General features: G+C 40.0%; 1 protein-coding gene across 1 annotated transcript in view; it reads right to left on the reverse strand.

Annotated features, from left to right (window-relative positions):
* Window positions 1-2,196: 2,196 nt before the first annotated feature.
* Window positions 2,197-27,879, reverse strand: part of LOC128643569 (TBC1 domain family member 31) — a gene marked incomplete at both ends in the record, with an annotated part of 50,087 nt that continues 24,404 nt past the window's right edge. The window contains 7 exon segments of the mRNA XM_053696411.1: window positions 2,197-2,332; window positions 3,520-3,672; window positions 11,213-11,445; window positions 12,536-12,715; window positions 13,869-14,002; window positions 14,963-15,096; window positions 15,379-15,525. Of these exon segments, the coding sequence (XP_053552386.1) occupies window positions 2,197-2,332; window positions 3,520-3,672; window positions 11,213-11,445; window positions 12,536-12,715; window positions 13,869-14,002; window positions 14,963-15,096; window positions 15,379-15,525 (1,117 nt within the window).

Here is a 27,879-nt window from a genome sequence, read left to right on the forward strand (position 1 = left end):
TTAAGCGGTACAGATTGATTTTTCAAAGTAACATCAATACAATTGGTACACATATTTCTATTGGGCTCCACAACGGCTTTTAAACATAATGAACAAGCAGATTCCTCTGTATCAGACATGTTTAAACAGACTAGCAATGAATCTAGCAAGCTTGGAAAATACTTTCAATAAGTTTGCAAGCAATATAAAAAACGCTGCAGTGCTTTTAAAAAACACAGTTGAGTAACTAAAGAATAATTCAGTTATAGTCAACAATTCTTTAAATGTACTAAATAGCAGAGGATTGCACCCATTAGCAACCGGATGATTAACCCCTCAGTTCCCAAAAAAACGGATATCAAATTAATATAAAACGTTTTTGTCACAGTCTAACACACTGTCACAGGTCTGCTGTGACTGATTACCTCCCTCAAAAAACGAATTTTGAAGACCCCTGAGCTCTCTAGAGACGTCCTGGATCAAGGAGGAAGAAGCAGGAAGACTGTGCTAGAATTTTAACTGCGCAACAAGGCGCTAAAAAGAGGCCCCATCCGCTCATTTACAACAGTGGGAGACCTGATATAACGGTTTCTATGCAGAAATATACGTTAGCCATGTGGAAAAAAATTCATGCCCAAAGGATTTATCACCAAAGTACCTCACAAAACGAATAACATGCCAGTAAACGTTTTGAAAATAAACTTCTTTAAATGTCATGCAAAGTTATCACTAAGCCTGCAACCAGTCGCTACCACTGCAGATAAGGCTTAAGCATTATTTCAGTATTAACAGTATTTTCACAGTCAAATTCTAGTCCCTAGAAAATAACTCTACTGTGTATACATTTATCAGCCTGATACCAGTCACTACTACTGCATTTAAGGCTGTACTTACATCATACGGGTAACAGCAGTATTTAGTCAATTCCATTCCCAGAAAATATTGTACTGCACATACCTCATTTGCGGTGGACCCCGCATGCTATTCCCATGTTCTGAAGTTACCCCACTCCTCAGAATGTCGAGAACAGCCAGTGGATCTTAGTTACGCCTGCTAAGATCATAGAAAACGCAGGCAGTTTCTTCTTCCAAATACTGCCTGAGATAGAAAAAACAGCACACTCCGGTGCCATTTAAAATAACAAACTTTTGATTGAAGAATAATTAAGTAAAAACTACAGCTCCTCTCGCGACCTCCTTCTTTGTTGAGGGTTGCAAGAGAATGACTGGGTATGACATGTGAGGGGAGGAGCTATATAGCAGCTCTGCTTGGGTGATCCTCTTGCAACTTCCTGTTGGGGAGGAGAATATATCCCATAAGTAATGGATGACCCGTGGACTGAACACACTTAACAAGAGAAAGAACATTTTTGGGTTTCATATCCCTTTAAGTCCAAACAATTTTCCACATTAGTGGATGGCAACAAAAAAAAAAATCACAGTCCATTTATATTAGGGATATTTTTGACTCGAAATCTGTACCACAATGGGCTTCTCAGTCTAATTGCTTTTACTTTGTTTTTTGCTTAGTTTTGGCATCATATACTGAGTGTTGATGGATGTAAATATTTGTTAATCTTTACTTTAGGGTTCCTTGCAGTGAGTATTGTATCTTTTAAGTGTTTTTAAAGAAACACAAACCCCAAATTTTTCTTTCGTGATTTAGAAAGAGCAAGTGTAATATTAAACAACTTTCCAATTTACTTTATCTAAATTTGCTTAATTCTCTTGATATACTTTGTTGAAAAGCATATTTAAATATGCTCAGTAGCTGCGCATAGATGCCGCGTTTGATTGGCTCACCCATGAGCATTGCTATTTCTTCAACAAAGTATATCTAAAGAATGAAGCAAATTAAATAATAGAAGTAAACAGGAATGTAGTTTAAAATTGTATTCTCTGTCTGAATCATGTCCCTTTAAATTACAGTATTTTGATACTGTTTTTAAGTGCATAATTAATAGTTATGTTTTATTTCAGGCCCTTTCTACATGTGCACCAGTATAAATAGTTGTGAGTGGGTTTTACAATATTAATCTCTAGACTTCTGGCACCCCCTGTACAATTTCATGCTTCAGGATGGAATATATAAAGAGCATTGTGTGATCTTGATATCTTGATATGGGATATTGTTTGCTTAATAACGAGTTCCTTCTACTTTTGTGCATATATTACTATCAGTTCCTCTGCCTGTGCCCTTATACAGTTTTACAGTTACCTTTCTTTCTATTTCGTCATCAAGACGTTTGAGATCCATTTTGCGCTGATCTTGTTGATGCTTTAAAAAGCGCCTTCTTGCTGCGTCTAGAAGTTGGAGCTCCTTTATCCTGAGTTCCCTTTTAACAGCGGCAAGTCTACAAATAAAATGCAAAATAACAGCAACTTGCTATGTGAAGAACACCAACGGTAAATAGTATTGAGATTACGTTTTCTATGTGGTCATTGGCTGCATGGCAGTGCATCACTATTGTCTACTTAACTAATGTATTTAATATTACAGATTTATACTCAAGCCTCTTTGGAGGTGGAAAAAATACCCATACAACATTCAAGTTCAAATGCAAGAAAATTGGACAAAAATCATAAAAGCACATTGAAAAGGTTTAACACAAACGTTATGGAGAATTTAAGCTTTAAATTTCATTAAAATGTGGTACTAAATTACATTTTTAATGGGACATTGTATCTATCTCCCCTTTGATGTGTTCCCAAAGGTCTATTTTAAATTCTGGAGTGTGTTAAATTGTTTGCCAATAGTTCCACTACCTTTCTTTTGTCATTTTAAATAACATCATATACCTGTTGAAACCACGACCTATGTAGAAAATATGATTACATCTGTATTCTCTTTAGAAAAGTTATGTAAGCAGGACACCCCGGTGGGGTGTGGAAGAGATTTGTGTATCTGAAACAGCTAGTTGTGCTCACTGCACATAATTAGCATTTCAATATCTAACAGGCCGTGTATACAGAATGAGATAACATGAGTAGCTCACCTTTATCTACAGGCCCAGCCTATTTATATGGCCATGTCCTTTAGAACAATTGGGGATGGTTTTAATGAGGAAAACCAGCAATTTAAGATACCAAAATAAACATGAAGGAACACTTCCCCATATATTTAATACTCTGCAGCAGGTATAAGTAACTTGGAAGACATTAAAAAGGAAACAGATTTTCTAGTACACCGTGCCTTTAAAAAAGACACTAAAGTCAAACTTAAACATTTGATTCGGACAGAGCATGCAGTTTTAAGAGACTTTCCAATATACATCCATTATCAAATTGTGCATGGTCTTTTTATATGAACACTTTCTGAGGAACAAGCTCCTACTGAGCATGTGCAAGAGTTCACTGTATATACGTACAAGATTCTGTGATTGGCTGATGGCTGATTTTGAAATGTATCAGACAAAATCTACTGCTCATTTAAAATTCAGAGTGCTATTGTATTGTACTTTTATTATGCACTTGATGACTATGTAATGCTACTGTATGTAATGGTGCTTCTGTATGCAATTAAGACACGCAGCGGGAATACCTTTGTCTCTGATGCACTAATTTCTGCTCCTCTTCCAGTAGAAGTTTCCTCCTCTGCTCCTCCGCACCTTGTAGAAGATCCTGCTGTTGGTACCACGCTTCGTCTTCTGCTTTGCGTTTTAATGCTTCAGCTTCTATTTCATGAGTTATCTGCCTATAGATCACAGACTGTATTAGTTACGCATTGAATGCTACCCACACTACTGGAAGGTGTCAACTGCGACAATAGACACCTTGTAATTACAAGACATTTCTGTTGTGTTGCTATAGAATAACATATCAACCAAGTCTTCAACATTTTTAAAACAAAAAAACCTTTTTACTACAATTTATCAATAGCCAAACTCCACTAATCATTTGTCTTCTTTGGAGGAGTCAATCTGGGCTTTAGTCTGCAAAAAACAAGGCTAGCCCAGGTTATAATGTTTGTACAGAGTGCATTGTTTTGCAGCTATCAGTTAAAGTAAATTAAGAACTTATATGTAGCAGAGTTAGCCTTAGAGGTCAGCAGGGTGCAGTTTATCTTCTGGGAATTAGAAGTGGGCCAATTTTCATAGCTAACTTACATGAAAAGGGGTCAAAATAAATAATGAAAGTGTATTGCAAAGATGTTTCATTACACATAACTAAACTTTATATATCAAAGTGTTACATAAATCTCAAAGTGTTACATTTTAGTAATATATGAAACTGTGTGCCATAGATTATCCACCGTATAAAAACTTGCAAGATGACACAGTTTATGAAACATAGGGGTTTCTGTTTTCCCTAGTACAAAAACAGTCTAAATAGATTACGCATCGCATCACTTCTGAAATTCAGATATTTCATCTCTGAGTGCTCAGCTACGCGACCTGACGCAGCAGAGTGCACAGAGATGAAAAGGCAGGACACACTGAGTGCGCACAGTCGCATCTACATGCTGCGCGCCGATCCGCTTGCAGTGTGTCACAGCCTTAAACATGTATGTGCTACGTATATTAGCAATATAAAAATCTGCATAGAAAATAAACCGTTTGTTTGCAGTACCCTTGAAAAGATTTGAGTGCTGGTTATATTATCTCCGTTGCTGTAGTAAAACACCAATATAAATAAGTTGATACAATAAATGTGTTACATGGTTACGGGTTTGGATCATGTAGGGTTCACTTCAGCTTATATGGGCCAGTGGAAAGATCCCACATTTTATGAGTAAAATTATATGAAAAATTCTCAAGATAAATAATGAAAGTGCATTACAAAAAGTTACAGTCATTTCCCAAAGATCCATTTTACCCGCTGGAGTGTAGACAATTGTTTACAAATAGGGCCTTTACGTTGTCATTTTAAATGCTTTTTTAAAATATCATCTATAATGAAATTATGAATACTGCAGTATCCGCTACAGAAAAGCTATGCTAACAATAGGGAGAAAACAGCACTCAACTTCTTGGAGGGGGTCAGGATTTCTGCTCTCGCTTTCAGCTCAGCCCGCTTAAATGGGCATACTCTTGAGAAGTATGAGCTAAAGCTCTGATAAGTAGGACCAGCAATTTCAGATACAACAATACATCTAAAGGACCAATCCTACATACATTTCATAGTCTGCAGCTTTTATAGCAAGTAATTTGGAACATATTAAGGGGTAAATGGTTTTAGTATAGTGTCCCTTTAAAACAAAGTGATTGACATAAAAAAACATAATTTATGCTTACCTGATAAATTCCTTTCTCCTGTAGTGTAGTCAGTCCACGGGTCATCCATTACTTATGGGATATTAACTCCTCCCCAACAGGAAGTGCAAGAGGATCACCCAAGCAGAGCTGCTATATAGCTCCTCCCCTCTACGTCACACCCAGTCATTCGACCGAAAACCAAACAAGAAAGGAGAAACTATAGGGTGCAGTGGTGACTGGAGTATAATTTAAAATTTAGACCTGCCATAAAAAACAGGGCGGGCCGTGGACTGACTACACTACAGGAGAAAGGAATTTATCAGGTAAGCATAAATTATGTTTTCTCCTGTTAAGTGTAGTCAGTCCACGGGTCATCCATTACTTATGGGATACCAATACCAAAGCTAAAGTACACGGATGACGGGAGGGACAGGCAGGATCTTTATACGGAAGGAACCACTGCCTGAAGAACCTTTCTCCCAAAAACAGCCTCCGAAGAAGCAAAAGTGTCAAATTTGGAAAATTTGGAAAAAGTATGAAGAGAAGACCAAGTTGCAGCCTTGCAAATCTGTTCAACAGAGGCCTCATTCTTAAAGGCCCAAGTGGAAGCCACAGCTCTAGTAGAATGAGCTGTAATCCTTTCAGGAGGTTGCTGTCCAGCAGTCTCATAGGCTAAACGTATTATGCTACGAAGCCAAAAGGATAGAGAGGTAGCAGATGCTTTTTGACCTCTCCTCTGTCCAGAATAAACGACAAACAGGGAAGAAGTTTGGCGAAAATCTTTAGTTGCCTGTAAATAAAATTTCAGGGCACGGATTACGTCTAGATTGTGCAGAAGTCGTTCCTTCTTTGAAGAAGAGTTAAGGCACAATGATGGAACAACAACAATCTCTTGATTGATATTCTTGTTAGTGACTACCTTAGGTAAGAACCAGGTTTAGTACGCAGAACTACCTTATCTGAATGAAAAATCAGATAAGGAGAATCACAATGTAAGGCTGATAACTCAGAGACTCTACGAGCCGAGGAAATAGCCATTAAAAACAGAACTTTCCAAGATAACAGCTTGATATCAATGGAATGAAGGGGTTCAAACGGAACACCCTGTAAAACGTTAAGAACTAAGTTTAAGCTCCACGGTGGAGCTACAGTCTTAAACACAGGCTTAATCCTAGCCAAAGCCTGACAAAAAGCCTGAACGTCTGGAACTTCTGACAGACGTTTGTGTAAAAGGATGGACAGAGCTGAGATCTGTCCCTTTAAAGAACTTGCAGATAAACCCTTTTCTAAACCTTCTTGTAGAAAAGACAATATCCTAGGAATCCTAACCTTACTCCATGAGTAACTCTTGGACCCTGAATTAGAAGGTCCTGTCTCAGAGGCAGAGACCAAGGTGGACAGGATGACATGTCCACTAGATCTGCATACCAGGTCCTGCGTGGCCACGCAGGCGCTATTAGAATCACCAATGCTTTCTCCTGTTTGATCCTGGCAATCAAACGAGGAAGCATCGGGAAGGGTGGAAACACATAAGCCATCCTGAAGGTCCAAGGTGCTGTCAAAGCATCTATCAGGACCGCTCCCGGGTCCCTGGACCTGGACCCGTAACAAGGAAGCTTGGCGTTCTGGCGAGACGCCATGAGATCCATATCTGGTTTGCCCCAACGTCGAAGTATTTGGGCAAAGACCTCCGGATGAAGTTCCCACTCCCCCGGATGAAAAGTCTGGCGACTTAGGAAATCCGCCTCCCAGTTCTCCACGCCTGGGATGTGGATCGCTGACAGGTGGCAAGAGTGAGACTCTGCCCAGCGAATTATCTTTGATTCTTCCATCATCGCTAGGGAACTCCTTGTCCCTCCCTGATGGTTGATGTAAGCCACAGTCGTGATGTTGTCCGACTGAAACCTGATGAACCTCAGAGTTGCTAACTGAGGCCAAGCCAGAAGGGCATTGAGAACTGCTCTCAATTCCGGAATGTTTATTGGAAGGAGACTCTCCTCTTGAGTCCATGATCCCTGAGCCTTCAGGGAATTCCAGACAGCGCCCCAACCTAGTAGGCTGGCGTCTGTTGTTACAATTGTCCAGTCTGGCCTGCTGAAGGGCATCCCCCTGGACAGATGTGGCCGAGAAAGCCACCATAGAAGAAAATCTCTGGTCTCTTGATCCAGATTCAGCATAGGGGACAAATCTGAGTAATCCCCATTCCACTGACTTAGCATGCACAATTGCAGCGGTCTGAGATGCAGGCGTGCAAAAGGAACTATGTCCATTGCCGCTACCATTAAGCCGATTACCTCCATGCATTGAGCCACTGACGGGTGTTGAATGGAATGAAGGACACGGCAAGCATTTAGAAGTTTTGTTAACCTGTCCTCTGTCAGGTAAATTTTCATTTCTACAGAATCTATGAGTCCCCAAGAAGGGAACTCTTGTGAGTGGTAAGAGAGAACTCTTCTCCTCGTTCACTTTCCACCCATGCGACCTTAGAAATGCCAGTACTAACTCTGTATGAGACTTGGCAGTTTGGAAGCTTGACGCTTGTATCAGAATGTCGTCTAGGTACGGAGCTACCGAAATTCCTCGCGGTCTTAGTACCGCCAGAAGAGAGCCCAGAACCTTTGTAAAGATTCTTGGAGCCGTAGCCAACCCGAAGGGAAGAGCTACGAACTGGTAATGCCTGTCTAGGAAGGCAAACCTTAGATACCGGTAATGTTCTTTGTGAATCGGTATGTGAAGGTAGGCATCCTTTAAATCCACTGTGGTCATGTACTGACCTCTTTGGATCATGGGTAAGATTGTCCGAATAGTTTCCATTTTGAACGATGGAACTCTTAGGAATTTGTTTAGGATCTTTAAATCCAATATTGGTCTGAAGGTTCCCTCTTTTTTGGGAACCACAAACAGATTTGAGTAAAACCCTTGTCCATGTTCCGACCGCGGAACTGGGTGGATCACTCCCATTAGTAAAAGGTCTTGTACACAGCGTAGAAACGCCTCTTTCTTTATCTGGTTTGTTGACAACCTTGAAAGGTGAAATCTCCCTTGTGGAGGAGAAGCTTTGAAATCCAGAAGATATCCCTGAGATATGATCTCCAACGCCCAGGGATCCTGGACATCTCTTGCCCAAGCCTGGGCGAAGAGAGAAAGTCTGCCCCCCACTAGATCCGTTTCCGGATCGGGGGCCCTCACTTCATGCTGTCTTAGGGGCAGCAGCAGGTTTTCTGGCCTGCTTGCCCTTGTTCCAGGTCTGGTTAGGTTTCCAGCCTTGTCTGTAGCGAGCAACAGCTCCTTCCTGTTTTGGAGCAGAGGAAGTTGATGCTGCTCCTGCCTTGAAGTTACGAAAGGCACGAAAATTAGACTGTCTAGCCCTTGGTTTGGCTCTGTCTTGAGGCAGGGCATGGCCTTTACCTCCCGTAATATCAGCGATAATTTCTTTCAAACCGGGCCCGAATAATGTCTGCCCCTTGAAAGGTATGTTAAGTAATTTAGATTTAGAAGTTACATCAGCTGACCAGGATTTTAGCCACAGCGCTCTGCGCGCCTGAATGGCGAATCCGGAATTCTTAGCCGTAAGTTTAGTTAAATGTACTACGGCATCAGAAATAAATGAATTAGCTAGCTTAAGGGTTTTAAGCTTGTGTGTAATCTCATCTAATGGAGCTGAGTCAAGGGTCTCTTCCAGAGACTCAAACCAAAATGCTGCCGCAGCCGTGACAGGCGCAATGCATGCAAGGGGTTGCAATATAAAACCTTGTTGAACAAACATTTTTCTTAAGGTAACCCTCTAACTTTTTATCAATTGGATCTGAAAAGGCACAGCTATCCTCCACCGGGATAGTGGTACGCTTAGCTAAAGTAGAAACTGCTCCCTCCACCTTAGGGACCGTTTGCCATAAGTCCCGTGTGGTGGCGTCTATTGGAAACATTTTTCTGAATATAGGAGGGGGTGAGAAAGGCACACCGGGTCTATCCCACTCCTTAGTAACAATTTCAGTAAGTCTCTTAGGTATAGGAAAAACGTCAGTACTCGTCGGTACCGCAAAATATTTATCCAACCTACACATTTTCTCTGGGATTGCAACTGTGTTACAATCATTCAGAGCCGCTAACACCTCCCCTAGTAATACACGGAGGTTTTCCAGCTTAAACTTAAAATTTGAAATGTCTGAATCCAGTTTATTTGGATCAGATCCGTCACCCGCAGAATGAAGCTCTCCGTCCTCATGTTCTGCAAATTGTGACGCAGTATCAGACATGGCCCTAGCATTATCAGCGCACTCTGTTCTCACCCCAGAGTGATCTCGTTTACCCCTAAGTTCTGGCAATTTAGACAAAACTTCAGTCATAACATTAGCCATGTCTTGTAAAGTGATTTGTAATGGCCGCCCTGATGTACTTGGCGTTACAATATCACGCACCTCCTGAGCTGGAGATGCAGGTACTGACACGTGAGGCAAGTTAGTCGGCATAACTTCCCCCTCTGGTGAATGTTGCTTAACATGTACAGATTGGCTTTTATTTAAAGTAGCATCAATGCAATTAGTACATAAATTTCTATTGGGCTCCACCTTGGCTTTTGAACATATTGCACAAAGAGATTCCTCTGTGTCAGATATGTTTAAACAAACTAGCAATTAGACTAGCAAGCTTGGAAATACTTTTCAACTGAATTTACAAGCAATATGCAAAACGTTACTGTGCCTTTAAGAAGCACACAAAAACTGTCACAGATGAATAACAATGAACCGGATTAGTTATAGAAACCAAATTTTCACAGTAAATGCATAAATTTAGCAAAGGATTGCACTCATTAGCAATGGATGATTAACCCTTAATATCAGAAAAAACGGATAACAATTGAAAATATAAGCGTTTTTATCACAGTCAAAGCACAGTCTCACAGGTCTGCTGTGAGTGATTACCTCCCTCAAAACTATTTTTGAAGACCCCTGAGCTCTGTAGAGACGTCCTGGATCATGCAGGGAGAAGAAGGCAGACTGTGACTGAATTTCTAATGCGTAGTAAAAGCGCCAAAATAGGCCCCTCCCACTCACAATACAACAGTGAGGGAAGCTCAGTAAACTGTTTTAATTCAAAACAAACGACAGCCATGTGGAAAATAACACCCAAAACAATTTTTCACCAAGTACCTCAGATAATTAAACGATTTAACATGCCAGCAAACGTTTAAAATCTAATTTATGAAATGTCATTAAAAGCCTGCTGATAGTCGCTCACACTGCAAGTTAGGCTAAAAGTTATATGCATACAGTATTTTCCCAGTGAAGTGCCATTCCCCAGAAATACTTAAGTGTAAACATACATACATATCAGCCTGATACCAGTTGCTACTACTGCATTTAAGGCTGTACTTACATTATATCGGTAATAGCAGTATTTTCTCAGTCAATTCCATTCCTTAGAAAATAATATACTGCAACATACCTCTATGCAGGTGAACCTGCCCGCTGTCCCCTGTTCTGAAGTTACCTCACTCCTCAGAATGGCCGAGAACAGCAAATGGATCTTAGTTACGTCCGCTAAGATCATACACAAAACTCAGGTAGATTCTTCTTCAAATGCTGCCTGAGAAGAAAAACAACACACTCCGGTGCCGTTTAAAATAACAAACTTTTGATTGAAGATATAAAAACTAAGTTTAATCACCACAGTCCTCTCACACATCCTATCTATTAGTTGGGTGCAAGAGAATGACTGGGTGTGACGTAGAGGGGAGGAGCTATATAGCAGCTCTGCTTGGGTGATCCTCTTGCACTTCCTGTTGGGGAGGAGTTAATATCCCATAAGTAATGGATGACCCGTGGACTGACTACACTTAACAGGAGAAAGTGGACATTTTTGGGCATATGTTAAAACTACAAAGTTGTATCTTAGACCGTTACCGATAATTAACAGATGATAGGGATTTAAAAAACAACATTCTGCTAACAAAACATTAGCAATTTTGGTTACTAATGAAGGGGTAAGAATGACAAAGAACAAGAACAAATAACCACTAGGATCAGAATCAAACACCACCTCTCACGCAGATACTCTATTTCTTCCTGTCGGATTCTCTCTCTCTCCTGACTCTGATAGTCCACAATAAATTTGGGGTATTTGTTGAATATAGGATATTGCCCTTTTGTAAGAGGCACGAAATCACCCAGCAAGCGTTGAGGGTGGAATTCAGGTGGGGTGGTATCCATAAGATGATAGGCTTCTTTAATCATATTACTGATATTCAGATTATTCCGGTGATGGAAAAAGTACTGAAAATACAGGAAAACATTAGTAACTGAATATACGTGTCAAGCATCCTTCTATTCAACCAGTGTGTCGTACTGAGCCAGTGCTATCCTAAGGATCACTGCACAACTCTACAGCTTATTATTAAAGGGACACTCAAGTCAAAAATAAACCTTCATAATTCAGATAGAGCATGCAATTGTAAACAACTTACCAATTTACTTCCATTAACAAAATGTGCAGTGTTTTTATACTTACACTTTTTGAGTCACCAGCTCCTACTGAGCATGTGCAAGAACTCACAGAATAAACGTATATGCATTTGTGATTGGCTGATGACTGTCACATGATACAGGGGGTGTGGAAAGAGACATAACTTATTTAATATACACAATGAACTGATCAAAAGAACTAAGTGTCTTGGAGCATGGACCTATGTTAAAGGGACAGTGTACTGTAAAATTTTCTTCCCGTTTATAGGTTTCCAATGATCCATTTTACCAGCAGGAGTGTTTTAAATTGTTTACAGATATCTCTTAACTTTATTTTGGAATTTGAAATAATCAGTTGAAACCACCACCTATGCTAAAAATTGTAATACTGCAGTAATGACAACAGAATGGCTATGTAAACAAGATCCAACAGAAGAACTCACACTCCCAGTAAGGGGTCGGAGAAATAGGCTAAAGTCTTTATTTTTAATTGCTACCAGACAGAGATAAGGAAGACTTTATGTTTATATAGAGTAACAAGATAATTAGCTCTGTTCTCTCTGCAAGCTTAGTCAGTTTTAATGGGCTGTGGTTTCAAAGAGCAAAAACAGATATTTTGTATAGAAAAATAAACCAAAAGGAGTAATTTCCTATATATTTTATACCCTACAAGTGGTAAAACAAGTAATTGGAAACACATTAAAGGGAAACCAATTTAACAGTACACTGTCCCCTTTAATGAATGAAATTCTCAATTAGAATACGAGCAATGTATATATAAGTTTTATTTAACAATTAATATTCATTAAAATAACTACATATTAAACTTTTTTAAAGAAATATTTTATGAATCAAAAACATTTGTTGGTGCAAGTAAATCATAAAACATGTGTTTGCTTACCTCAAAATCATCTTTTTGGTTACAGTGCAGCAAGGGGGAGCGAGAAGATATAATGTATGCAGCGACGGTCAGTAAAAGGAAGGAGGGATGGTTGGAAAAAACATTATCAAACAACTTTAGCCATTCTTCTCGTGTTAATACCTCAGAGAAAAGGGTCTCCAGCAGAGGCCACGCATAAACCTGGAGAATGAACGGTAGTATGAGACAAAGGCATTTTTATATCTCAGAAGAATTATAGAAGAGGCTATACAGTCACTTTAAAAAGGGACATGAAACAGTTTGAGACTACAATATAAAATTTATAATAGTGAGAATTGGAAGTTTACTTTACAATGCTAACCTGACACATATCTGTCCCTAACTGGCCTCAGCAGATATGGTCAGATAAGGAATTGCTAAACAATGATTGTAGCAAGCCTCGTCTACTGCAGTAACAACTCCGGATTGGATCCACCAAATAAGACAAGTAGGGGGTAGTGGGTGGCTATTAAGTATCTGCAAATGAGGCGTTAGGTTTTAAAAAAAAAAATACTCTTACCTAGTATGTTAATTGTATTGCTAGACTGCAGAAGGTGTTTTCGCACAATATGGATAGAGAATACAATTTGAAACATTTTTCCAATATACTTATTTTATCTAAATTTGCTTTATGCTCTCTGTATCCTTTATTGGAGGAGCAGCCATGCACCACTGCTAGCTGAACACGCTGGTAAGCCAATGACAAGAGGGATATGGGTATGCTTTCCAACAAACGATACCAAGAGAACAAAACAATATTAAATAATAGAAGTAAATTGGAAAGTTGTTTAAAATGGTATACTCTGAATTATGAAAAAAAAAACATTTTTGGGTTTCATGTCCCTTTAACCACAAACTATTTTATAAATGTAAGCACAACCAATTGCAGGGATGTCACGGATATGCAATATATGTAGGAAATTACTGCTAAAACAGAGAAAAAAATGGTACATTTGTCACTACTGACATACAGCGCATGTGCGACATGGACTGAACAGAACCTATAACACTTACTGGAAATATGGTTGTGAACTCACATCTTACAAAAATGATTCTAGTTTGATTTGAAGTGTTATCGTGCATTTTAAATTTGAGCTCTGTGCCTTTTTAATGAAATCTTTCTCATTAACATTTCCATTTACTTGTCCAAACCTGTACCTAATAAAACCATTCATCTAAAAAGTTATCTCCAGCCAACTCATTAGCAGAAAGGAAATTAACTTATCCAAACCCTTTCTAACCCAGCCAACAAGTGTTGCTCAACCACCGTAAAAACCAGCACTGTGCCCATAATATTAGATACAAGGCGAGTTACCTGGGATGTCACACCATAATTTACAAGGTGTTGGAGAAGTTCTTTGTCATGATGCGCCAGGACATTCTCAATCATTCCCAGAATGTTAATTGGAGGGTTTGGGAAATACTCGAACCAATGTTGGCACCAATTTGCTACAAAGAAAAAAAAAATGCAATACAGAAAAAAACTACTTTTAAAATCTGGTTAAAGAGAGTAAGTTGTCCACAATCTCTTGTCCCCAAGCACAATTTGAATTTTATGCAAGAAGAGAGAGAATATCCCAAACCAACAGTACTCTGAAAAAGTAACACCAATGAGCCCCAAATTATGTAAAACTACCAGGGTATTAAAGGGACACTGAACCCAATTTTTTTTCTTCTTTCATGATTCAGATAGAGCATTCAATTTTAAGCAACTTTCTAATTTACTCCTATTGTCAATTTTTCTTCGTTCTCTTGCTATCTTTATTTTAAAAGCAGGGATGTAAAGCTTAGGAGCCGGCCTATTGTAGGTTCAATTAGCCATCAATAAGCAAGCGCAACCCAGGTTCTGAACCAAAATGTGCCTGCTCCTAAGCTTTACATTCCTGCTTTTGAAATAAAGATAGCAAGCAAGAGAACAAAGAAAAAATGATAATAGGAGTAAATTAGAAAAGTTGCTTAAAATCGAATGTTCTACCTGAATCAATAAAGAAAAATAAAATGGGTTCAGTATCCCTTTAAAGAGAAAAAAAAAGTGCAGAAAGAAAACTCTCACATGATACAGCACATTGTTATTATACTTCTACAAATGGGTTGAGAGCATCAGCACTAGTGGGAACTAGCTGAACACATCTGGTAAGCCAATGACAATGGACAAAACACATGTGAATCTACCAATCACCAGCTAGCTGCATTGCATGTACATTGTTGATCCTGAAAATAAATTTGATAATAGAAATTGAAAAGTCTCTTAAAATGTCACAATACATCGGGAGAATTAAAGTTTAATTTTGACTTTCATGATCCTTAAACAAAAAAATTAAATAAAAAGATGTATGTTCACAAATAATATATTTGTAATTCATAAATAGTTAAAACAAATGTATTTTCATTTGCAATAGTTATACCTACTTATCACTGTGGCAACAACTTCAAAGCAAATGAGTTGATTGTTTTGAAACAATTTAACAAATGGAAACGCAAGTAGAGGAAGGTATCGTGTTTCTCCAAATATTGCTGACCAGTGGGCCAAAGCAGAGAGAGTCCTGAATTAAAAAAAAAAAAATCATAATATAATATAGTGATGAAAACCTATATTTATTCAAACGTATACCCCCCCCCCCATAAGCAAGCGCTACCCAGGTGCTGAACTAAAAATGGGCCGTCTGCTAAGCTTACATTCCTGCTTTTCAAATAAAGACACCAAGAGAATGAAGAAAAATTTGAAAGTTTCTTAAACTTGCCTACTCTATCTGAATCATGAAAGAAAAAAATTGGGTATCATATCCCTTTAATTTTGACTTTACTGTCCCTTTAAGCACACTTACCGCTGAAGGACTCGCAAAAGCTTCCTGCTTTTGATGGGATATTCTTGATGAAGCAGCAGGTATTGGGAATGTGTTCCCTTGTCTGTTAAGCTACTGAAGGCCGAGTGGTTCTCGGGTAACTGAAGCAGAGATCGCCAAACAAACATTCTGCGGAACAATGAAATAAACAAAAGGCCAATGTGGCCCTTCAAATAAAAAGGTTGGACACCCCTGAACTACATATGTCAGGAGGGCAAAAGAGATGAATGGGAAAGGCGGTACAATTAGTACAAATTATACAAAAAAAATGGTACACTTGCAATTGGAACACTAATTGTAGTCATTGGATACTAGTCTATTATAGTATACTCTATTGGGCTAGAGTAGAAGCGGAGCAAATAAATGTTAATACTACTGTGCATTACCATCGCTTGAGCACAATCCATACGGTTTACAAAGTTACTTTTTTATTGTTCAACCGATAGCTTAGTGTGCGCTAACGTCTGCATGTTGGATAGCTCAGGAGAGTTATTTCCCCTCACATAATACACTAAGGGGAGAAACAGTAACATTCATGTTGCATAGCAATCAAGCACTAAGCCAATGGAGTGCAAAAAATCCACTCAAGTCACTGAGCTCTTCATTTACCTCTGTGCTATGCTATTTCAATTGAAGTTAAAAGGACAGTCAATTCCAAAACACAGTTATATTAAAGGACCAGTAAATAAAGTAGATTTGCATGATAAAAAGACAATGCAAAAGCACCTAGTCTGATCTTCAAATGAGTAATTTTTTATGTCTATTTCCACTCCTCCTGTATCATGTGACAACCATCAGCCAATCACAAATGCATATACGCATATTCTGTGAATTCTTGCACATGCTCAGTAGGAGCTGGTGACTCAAAAAACATAATTTATGCTTACCTGATAAATTTATTTCTCTTGTAGTGTATCCAGTCCACGGATCATCCATTACTTATGGAATATATTCTCCTTCCCAACAGGAAGCTGCAAGAGTCCACCCACAGCAAAGCTGCTATATAGCTCCTCCCCTAACTGCCATATTCAGTCATTCGACCGAAAACATGCAGAGAAAGGAAAAACCATAGGGTGCAGTGGTGACTGTAGTTCAAATGAAAAAATTACCTGCCTTAAAGTGAAAGGGCGGGCCGTGGACTGGATACACTACAAGAGAAATAAATTTATCAGGTAAGCATAAATTATGTTTTCTCTTGTTAAGTGTATCCAGTCCACGGATCATCCATTACTTATGGAATACCAATACCAAAGCTAAAGTACACGGATGATGGGAGGGACAAGGCAGGTACTTAAACGGAAGTTACCACTGCCTGTAAAAAACCCTTTCTCCCAAAAATAGCCTCCGAAGAAGCAAGGTATCAAATTTGTTAAATTTGAAAAGTATGAAGCGCAGACCAAGACTCCGTCTTGTAAATCTGTTCAACAGAAGCCACATTTAAAAAAGGCCCAAGTGAAAACCACAGCTCTAGTAGAATGAGCTGTAATCCCTTCAGGAGGCTGCTGTCCAGCAGTCTCATAAGCTAAATGAATTATGCTTTTTAACCAAAAAGACAGAGAGGCTGCTGAAGTCTTTTGACCTCTCCTCTGTCCAGAATAGACAACAAACAAGGTGAACGTTTGATGAAAACTGTAGTAGCTTGTAAGTAAAACTTTAAAGCACAAACCACGTCCAATATTGTGTAATAGACGTTCCTTCTTTGAGGAAGGATTAGGATACAAGCATGGAACAACTATCTCTTGAGTGATGTACTTGTTAGATACCACCTTAGGAAAAAACCCAGGTTGGTACGCAGGACTACCTTATCCGTACGAAGGACCAGATAAGGAGAATCACATTGTAACACAGATAACTTGGAGACTCTACGAGTCGAGGAATTAGCTACCCAAAAGGAACTTTCCAAGATAAAGATTGATATCTATGGAACAAAAAAGGTTCAAACGGAACTTCTTGAAGAACCTTAAGAATCAGGTTTAAGCTCCATGGCGGAACAACAGTTTTAAACACAGGCTTGGATCTAACCAAAGCCTGACCAAATGCCTGAACGTCTAGAATACCTGCCAGACGCTTGTGCAAAAAAATAGACAGAGTAAAAATCTGTCCCCTTTTAAGGAATTAGCTGACAACCCTTTTCTCAAAAACATCTTGGAGAAAAGATAATATCCTGGGAATCCAGACTTTACTCCATGAGTAACCCTTGGATTCATAACAATCAGATATTTACACCATATCTATATTCAATTTTCCTAGAGACAGGCTTTCATGTCTGTATTAAGGTATCAATGACTGACTCTGAGAAGCCATGCTTTGATAACATCAAGCGTTCAGTCTCCAGGCAGTCCATCTCAGATTGATTCTATTTAGATGGTTGAAAGGACCCTGAGGTAGAGGGACCTGTCTCAGAAGCAGAGACCGTGATGGAAAGGATGACATGTCCACCAGATCTGCATACCAGGTCCTGCGTGGCTACGCAGGCGCTGTCAAAAACACCAAAGCCCTCTCCTGCTTGGTCTTGACCTCCGGAGGAAATCCCACTCCCCCGGAAGAAAAGTCTGACGACTTAGAAAATCCACCTCCCAGTTCTCAACACCTGGGATATGGATAGCTGATAGACAAGAGTGAGTCTCTGTCCAGTGAATTATTGTAAGACTTCTAACATCGCTAGGGAACTTCTGTTCCCCCTTGATGGCTGATGTAAGCCACAGTCGTGTATATTGTCCGACTGAGTATGATGTACCTCAGAGTTGCTAACTGAGGCCAAGTCTGAAGAGCATGGAATATCACTCCCAGTTCCAGAATATTTATTAGAAGGAGGATCTCCTCCTAAGTCCACTATCCCTGAGCCTTCAGGGAGTTCCAGACTGCATCCCAACCTAAAAGGCTGGCATCTATTGTAACAATTGTACCATCTGACCTGCGGAAGGTCATACCCTTGGACAGATGGACCCGACATAGTCACCAGAGAAGAGAATCTCTGGTCTCTTGGTCCAGGTTTAACAGGGGGACAAATCTGTGTAATCCCCGTTCCTCTGACTGAGCATGCATAGTTGCAGCGGTCTGAAATGTAGACGTGCAAACGGTACTATGTCCCTTGCCGCTACCATTAAGCCGATTTCATTCATGTACTGAGCCACCGAAGGGCGCGGATGGGATGAAAAAACACGGCAGAAATTTAGAAACTTTGACAACCTGGACTCCGTCAGGTAAATTTTCATTTCTACAGAATCTATCAGAGTCCCTAGGAGGGAAACCCTTGAGATTGGGGATAGAGAACTCTTTCCTTGTTCACTTTCCACCCATGTGATCTCAGAAATGCCAGTACTACATCCGTATGAGACTGGGCAATTTGGATGTTTGACGCCTCTATCAGGATGTCGTCTAAATAAGGGGCCACTTCTATGCCCCGCGGTCTAAGGACCGCCAAAGCGACCCCAGAACCTCCATAAAGATTCTTGGGGCTGTAGATATCCCAAAGGAAAGAGCTACAAACTGGTAATGCCTGTCTAGAAAGGCAAACTTGAAAAACGATGGTGATCTTTATGCATCACAATGTGAGGATAAGCATCCTTCAAATCCATTGTAGTCCTCTATTGACTCTCCTGGATCATAGTTAAGATGGTACGAATAGTTTCCATCTTAAATGACGGAATTCTGAGGAATTTGTTTAAGATCTTTAGATCCAAAATAGGTCTGAAGGTTCCCTCTCCTTGGGAACCACAAACAGATTTGAGTAAAAACTCTGTCCCTGTTCCTCTCTTGGAACTGGATGGATCTCGTACATAATGTAAGAATGCCTCCTTCTTTATCTGGTTTGCAGATAATTGTGAAAGGCGAAATCTCCCCTTTTTTTGGGGGGGAATCTTTGAAATCCAGAAGATATCTCTGGGATATAAATTCCAATGCCTAGGGATCCTGGGCATCTCTTGCCCACGCCTGGGCGAAGAATGAAAGTCTGCCCCCTATAGGATCCGTTACCGGATAGGGGTCCGTTCCTTCATGCTGCCTTAGAGGCAGCAGCAGGCTCCTTGGCCTGCTTATCTTTGTTCCAGGTCCGATTGTCTCCAGACCGCCTTGGACTGAGCAAAAATTCCCTCTTGTTTTGCCTTAGAGGAAGAGGATGCCACACCTGCCCTGAAGTTTTTAAAAGGCACGAAAATTAGACTTTTTTTTTTTTTTTTTTTTGGCCCTTGATTTGGACCTATCCTGAGGAAGGGCATGACCTTTTCCTCCAGTGATATAAGCAATAATCTCCTTCAAACCAGGCCCGAATAGGGTCTGCCCCTTGAAGGGAAGTTAAGTAGCTTATTTATTAAAGTCACGACAGCTGACCATGATATAAGCCATAGCGCTCTGCGCGCCAGTATAGTAAAAAACAGAATTCTTAGCCGTTAGTCTAGTCAAATGAACAAGGCATCAGAAAACAAAGGAATTGGCTAGCATAAGCTTGTCAAATATATTCATCCAATGGAGTCACTTAACTGTAAAGCCTCATCAAGAGACTCAACCCAGAACGCCGCAGCAGCAGTGACAGAAGCAATGTATGCAAGGGGCTGCAGGATAAAACCCTGTTGAATAAACATTTTTTATCCATTGGATCTAAAAAGCACAACTGTCCTCGTCAGAGGTAGTGGTACGCTTAGCTAGAGTAGAAACTCTTCTCTCCACCTTAGGAACTGTCTGCCAGAAGTCCCGTGTGGTGGTAACTATTAGAAAACATTCTTCTAAAAAATAGGAGGGGAAGAGAACGGCACACCTGGTCTATCCCATTCCTTATTAAAAAATTTTTAGTAAACCTCTTTAGGTATTGGAAAAACATCAGTACACACCGGCACTGCATATTATTTATCCAGTCTACACAATTTCTCTGGCCCTGCGATTGTACACATTCATTCAGAGCAGCCAAAGCCTCCCTGAGCAACAAGTGGAGGTTCTCAAGCATAAATTTTAAATGTAGAAATATCAGAATCAGGTTAAATCATCTTCCCTGAGTCAAAAAAAAATCACCCACAGACTAAGCATATTGTGAGGTAGCATCATACATGGTTCTTAAAGCGTCTGTATGCTCTGTATCTACCCCCAGAGCTAACTGCTTTCCTTTAATTTCAGGTAGTCTGACTAATACTGCTGCCAGAATATTATTCACCACCTTTGCCATGTCTTGTAAAATAAACGCTATGGGCGCCCTTGATGTACTTGGCGCCATTTGAGCGTGAGTCCCTGAAGCGGGAGTCGAAGGGTCTGACACGTGGGGAGAGTTAGTCGGCATAACTTTCCCCTTGACAGAATCCCCTGGTAAAAGAAACGCTATGGGTGCCCTTGATGTACTTGGCGCCATTTGAGCGTGAGTCCCTAAAGCGGGAGTCAAAAGGTCTGACACGTGGGGAGAGTTAGTCGGCATAACTACCCCCACGACAGAATCCTCTGGTGATAATGTTTTTAAAGACAAAAAATGATCTTTATTGTTTAACATGAAATCAGTACATCTGGTACACATTCTAAGATGGGGTTCCACCATGGCTTTAAAACATAATGAACACAGAGCTTCCTCTATGTCAGACATGTTAGAACAGACTAATAATGAGACTAGTAAGCTTGGAAAACACTTTAAATCAAGTTAACAAGCAAATATATAAAACGTTACTGTGCCTTTAAGAGAAACAAATTTTGTCAAAATTTGAAAAACAGTGAAAAAAAGGCAGTAAAACAAATGAAATTTTTACAGTACATGTAATAAGGTAACAGAGCATTGCACCCACTTGCAAATGGATGATTAACCCCTTAATGCAAAAAACAGATAAAAAAAAACGACATAGACGTTTTTTAAAAACAGACACAACAAACTGCCACAGCCAACAGTGGGAAGCTTCAGTTAACCGTTTCTATGCAAAATTTAAGCCAGCCATGTGGAAAAAACTTAGGCCCCAATAAGTTTTATCACCAAACATATGTTAAAAAACGATTAAACATGCCAGCAAACGTTTTAAAACACATTTTTACAAGAGTATGTATCTCTATTAATAAGCCTGATACCAGTCGCTTTTACTGCATTTAAGGCTATACCAACATTACAGTGTTATCACCAATGTACGTTAAAAAACGATTAAACATGCCAGCAAACGTTTTAAAACACATTTTTATAAGAGTATGTATCTCTATTAATAAGCCTGATACCAGTCGCTATCGCTGCATTTAAGGCTTTACTTACATTACTTCGGTATCAGCAGTATTTTCTTAGTCAATTCCATTCCTAGAAAAATATTTTACTGCACATACCTTACCTGCAGGAAAACCTGCACGCCATTCCCCCTCTGAAGTACCTCACTCCTCAGAATGTGTGAGAACAGCAAATGGATCTTAGTTACGTCTGCTAAGATCATAGAAAAACGCAGGCAGATTCTTCTTCCAAATACTGCCTGAGATAAACAGCACACTCCGGTGCCATTTAAAAATAACAAACTTTCTCCAACATAGGTGTGTCCGGTCCACGGCGTCATCCTTACTTGTGGGATATTCTCTTCCCCAACAGGAAATGGCAAAGAGCCCAGCAAAGCTGGTCACATGATCCCTCCTAGGCTCCGCCTACCCCAGTCATTCTCTTTGCCGTTGTACAGGCAACATCTCCACGGAGATGGCTTAGAGTTTTTTAGTGTTTAACTGTAGTTTTTATTATTCAATCAAGAGTTTGTTATTTTAAAATAGTGCTGGTATGTACTATTTACTCTGAAACAGAAAAGAGATGAAGATTTCTGTTTGTATGAGGAAAATGATTTTAGCAACCGTTACTAAAATCCATGGCTGTTCCACACAGGACTGTTGAGAGGAATTAACTTCAGTTGGGGGAACAGTGAGCAGCCTTTTGCTGCTTGAGGTATGACACATTCTAACAAGACTATGTAATGCTGGAAGCTGTCATTTTCCCTATGGGATCCGGTAAGCCATTTTTATTCACACAGTAAATAAGGGCTTCACAAGGGCTTATTAAGGATGTAGACATTTTCTGGGCTAAATCGATCATATTTACACATATTTAGCCTTGAGGAATCATTTAATCTGGGTATTTTTTGTAAAATAATATCGGCAGGCACTGTTTTAGACACTTTATTCTATTGGGGCTTTCCCTAATCATAGTCAGAGCCTCATTTTCGCGCCGGTATGGCGCACTTGTTTTTGAGAACAGCATGACATGCAGCTGCATGTGTGTGGAGCTCTGATACATAGAAAAGTCTTTCTGAAGGCATTATTTGGTATCGTATTCCCCTTTGGGCTTGGTTGGGTCTCAGCAAAGCAGATTCCAGGGACTGTAAAGGGGTTAAATATAAAAACGGCTCCGGTTCCGTTATTTTAAGGGTTAAAGCTTCCAGATTTGGTGTGCAATACTTTTAAGGCTTTAAGACACTGTGGTGAAATTTTGGTGAATTTTGAACAATTCCTTCATACTTTTTCGCAATTGCAGTAATAAAGTGTGTTCAGTTTAAAATTTAAAGTGACAGTATCGGTTTTATTTTAAAACGTTTTTTGTGCTTTGTTATCAAGTTTATGCCTGTTTAACATGTCTGAACTACCAGATAGATTGTGTTCTGACTGTGGGGAAGCCAAGGTTCCTTCTCATTTAAATAGATGTGATTTATGTCATAATAAATTTAGTAAAAATGATGCCCAAGATGATTCCTCAAGTGAGGGGAGTAAGCATGGTACTGCATCATCCCCTCCTTCGTCTACACCAGTTTTGCCCATACAGGAGGCCCCTAGTACATCTAGCGCGCCAATACTCCTTACTATGCAACAATTAAGGGCTGTAATGGATAATTCTATCAAAAACATTTTAGCCAATATGCCCACTTGTCAGCGAAAGCGCGACTGCTCTGTTTTAGAAATACTGAAGAGCATGAGGCCGCTGATGATATTGTTTCTGAAGGGCCCCTACACCAGTCTGAGGGGGCCAGGGAGGTTTTGTCTGAGGGAGAAATTTCAGATTCAGGAAAAATTTCTCAACAAGCTGAACCTGATGTGATTACTTTTAAATTTAAGTTGGAACATCTCCGCGCTCTGCTTAAGGAGGTGTTATCCAATTTGGATGATTGTGATTATCTGGTCATTCCAGAAACACTATGGCCTAGATTTAGAGTTCGGCGGTAGCCGTCAAAACCAGCGTTAGAGGCTCCTAACGCTGGTTTTGGCCGCCCGCTGGTATTTGGAGTCAGTGATTAAAGGGTCTAACGCTCACTTTACAGCCGCGACTTTTCCATACCGCAGATCCCCCTACGCCATTTGCGTAGCCTATCTTTTCAATGGGATCTTCCTAACGCTGGTATTTAGAGTCGTTTCTGCAGTGAGCGTTAGAGCTCTAACGACAAGATTCCAGCCGCCTGAAAATAGCAGGAGTTAAGAGCTTTCTGGCTAACGCCGGTTTATAAAGCTCTTAACTACTGTACCCTAAAGTACACTAACACCCATAAACTACCTATGTACCCCTAAACCGAGGTCCCCCCACATCGCCGCCACTCGATTAAAATTTTTAACCCCTAATCTGCCGACCGCCACCTACGTTATACTTATGTACCCCTAATCTGCTGCCCCTAACACCGCCGACCCCTGTATTATATCTATTAACCCCTAACTTGCCCCCCACAACGTCGCCGCAAGCTACTTAAAATAATTAACCCCTAATCTTCCGACCGCAAATCGCCGCCACCTACGTTATCCCTATGTACCCCTAATCTGCTACCCCTAACATCGCCGACCCCTATGTTATATTTATTAACCCCTAATCTGCCCCCCTCAACGTCGCCGACACCTACCTACACTTATTAACCCCTAATCTGCCGAGCGGACCTGAGCGCTACTATAATAAAGTTATTAACCCCTAATCCGCCTCACTAACCCTATCATAAATAGTATTAACCCCCTAATCTGCCCTCCCTAACATCGCCGACACCTACCTTCAATTATTAACCCCTAATCTGCCGACCGGAGCTCACCGCTATTCTAATAAATGTATTAACCCCTAAAGCTAAGTCTAACCCTAACACTAACACCCCCCTAAGTTAAATATAATTTTTATCTAACGAAATAAATTAACTCTTATTAAATAAATAATTCCTATTTAAAGCTAAATACTTACCTGTAAAATACATCCTAATATAGCTACAATATAAATTATAATTATATTATAGCTATTTTAGGATTAATATTTATTTTACAGGCAACTTTGTAATTATTTTAACCAGGTACAATAGCTATTAAATAGTTAAGAACTATTTAATAGTTACCTAGTTAAAATAATTACAAATTTACCTGTAAAATAAATCCTAACCTAAGATATAATTAAACCTAACACTACCCTATCAATAAAATAATTAAATAAACTACCTACAATTACCTACAATTAACCTAACACTACACTATCAATAAATTAATTAAACACAATTGCTACAAATAAATACAATTAAATAAACTATCTAAAGTACAAAAAATAAAAAAGAACTAAGTTACAGAAAATAATAAAATATTTACAAACATAAGAAAAATATTACAACAATTTTAAACTAATTACACCTACTCTAAGCCCCCTAATAAAATAACAAAGCCCCCCAAAATAAAAAATTCCCTACCCTATTCTAAATTACAAATATTACAAGCTCTTTTACCTTACCAGCCCTGAACAGGGCCCTTTGCGGGGCATGCCCCAAGAATTTCAGCTCTTTTGCCTGTAAAAAAAAACATACAATACCCCCCCCCAACATTACAACCCACCACCCACATACCCCTAATCTAACCCAAACCCCCCTTAAATAAACCTAACACTACCCCCCTGATGATCTTCCTACCTTGTCTTCACCATGCCAGGTTCACCGATCCGTCCTGGCTCCAAGATCTTCATCCAACCCAAGCGGGGGCTAGACATCCACTGAAGAAGTCCAGAAGAGGGTCCAAAGTCTTCCTCCTATCCGGCAAGAAGAGGACATCCGGACCGGCAAACATCTTCTCCAAGCGGCATCTTCTATCTTCTTCCATCCGATGACGACCGGCTCCATCTTGAAGACCTCCAGCGCGGATCCATCCTCTTCTTCCGACGACTAGACGACGAATGACGGTTCCTTTAAGGGACGTCATCCAAGATGGCGTCCCTCGAATTCCGATTGGCTGATAGGATTCTATCAGCCAATCGGAATTAAGGTAGGAATTTTCTGATTGGCTGATGGAATCAGCCAATCAGAATATAGTTCAATCCGATTGGCTGATCCAATCAGCCAATCAGATTGAGCTCGCATTCTATTGGCTGATCGGAACAGCCAATAGAATGCGAGCTCAATCTGATTGGCTGATTGGATCAGCCAATCGGATTGAACTATATTCTGATTGGCTGATTCCATCAGCCAATCAGAAAATTCCTACCTTAATTCCGATTGGCTGATAGAATCCTATCAGCCAATCGGAATTCGAGGGACGCCATCTTGGATGACGTCCCTTAAAGGAACCGTCATTCGTCGTCTAGTCGTCGGAAGAAGAGGATGGATCCGCGCTGGAGGTCTTCAAGATGGAGCCGGTCGTCATCGGATGGAAGAAGATAGAAGATGCCGCTTGGAGAAGATGTTTGCCGGTCCGGATGTCCTCTTCTTGCCGGATAGGAGGAAGACTTTGGACCCTCTTCTGGACTTCTTCAGTGGATGTCTAGCCCCCGCTTGGGTTGGATGAAGATCTTGGAGCCAGGACGGATCGGTGAACCTGGCATGGTGAAGACAAGGTAGGAAGATCATCAGGGGGGTAGTGTTAGGTTTATTTAAGGGGGGTTTGGGTTAGATTAGGGGTATGTGGGTGGTGGGTTGTAATGTTGGGGGGGGGTATTGTATGTTTTTTTTTACAGGCAAAAGAGCTGAAATTCTTGGGGCATGCCCCGCAAAGGGCCCTGTTCAGGGCTGGTAAGGTAAAAGAGCTTGTAATATTTGTAATTTAGAATAGGGTAGGGAATTTTTTATTTTGGGGGGCTTTGTTATTTTATTAGGGGGCTTAGAGTAGGTGTAATTCGTTTAAAATTGTTGTAATATTTTTCTTATGTTTGTAAATATTTTATTATTTTCTGTAACTTAGTTCTTTTTTATTTTTTGTACTTTAGATAGTTTATTTAATTGTATTTATTTGTAGCAATTGTGTTTAATTAATTTATTGATAGTGTAGTGTTAGGTTAATTGTAGGTAATTGTAGGTAGTTTATTTAATTATTTTATTGATAGGGTAGTGTTAGGTTTAATTATATCTTAGGTTAGGATTTATTTTACAGGTAAATTTGTAATTATTTTAACTAGGTAACTATTAAATAGTTCTTAACTATTTAATAGCTATTGTACCTGGTTAAAATAATTACAAAGTTGCCTGTAAAATAAATATTAATCCTAAAATAGCTATAATATAATTATAATTTATATTGTAGCTATATTAGGATGTATTTTACAGGTAAGTATTTAGCTTTAAATAGGAATTATTTATTTAATAAGAGTTAATTTATTTCGTTAGATAAAAATTATATTTAACTTAGGGGGGTGTTAGTGTTAGGGTTAGACTTAGCTTTAGGGGTTAATACATTTATTAGAATAGCGGTGAGCTCCGGTCGGCAGATTAGGGGTTAATAATTGAAGGTAGGTGTCGGCGATGTTAGGGAGGGCAGATTAGGGGTTAATACTATTTATGATAGGGTTAGTGAGGCGGATTAGGGGTTAATAACTTTATTATAGTAGCGCTCAGGTCCGGTCGGCAGATTAGGGGTTAATAAGTGTAGGCAGGTGTTGGCGACGTTGTGGGGGGCAGATTAGGGGTTAATAAATATAACATAGGGGTCGGCGATGTTAGGGCAGCAGATTAGGGGTACATAGGGATAACGTAGGTGGCGGCGGTTTACGGAGCGGCAGATTAGGGTTTAAAAGTGTAATGCAGGGGTCAGCGATAGCGGGGGCGGCAGATTAGGGGTTAATAAGTGTAAGGTTAGGGGTGTTTAGACTCGGGGTACATGTTAGAGTGTTAGGTGCAGACGTAGGAAGTGTTTCCCCATAGGAAACAATGGGGCTGCGTTAAGAGCTGAACGCTGCTTTTTTGCAGGTGTTAGGTTTTTTTTCAGCTCAAACTGCCCCATTGTTTCCTATGGGAGAATCGTGCACGAGCACGTTTTTGATGCCGGCCGCGTCCGTAAGCAACTCTGGTATCGAGAGTTGCATTTGCGGTAAATATGCTCTACGCTCCTTTTTTGGAGCCTAACGCAGCATTTGTTTGAACTCTCGATACCAGAGTTAAATTTATGGTGCGGCCAGAAAAAAACCCGCGGAGCGTTAACAGCCCTTTTACCGCCGAACTCCAAATTTAGGCCTATGTAAAATGGACAAGTTCCTAGAGGCCCCGGGGCCCCCCGAAGCTTTTCCTATACTCAAGCGGGTGGCGTACATTGTTAATAAAGAATGGGACAGGCCCGGTGTACCTTTCGTACCTCCCCCCATAT

This window comes from Bombina bombina, unplaced genomic scaffold (genome assembly GCF_027579735.1).
Source record: "Bombina bombina isolate aBomBom1 unplaced genomic scaffold, aBomBom1.pri scaffold_1500, whole genome shotgun sequence".
NCBI lineage: Eukaryota > Metazoa > Chordata > Amphibia > Anura > Bombinatoridae > Bombina > Bombina bombina.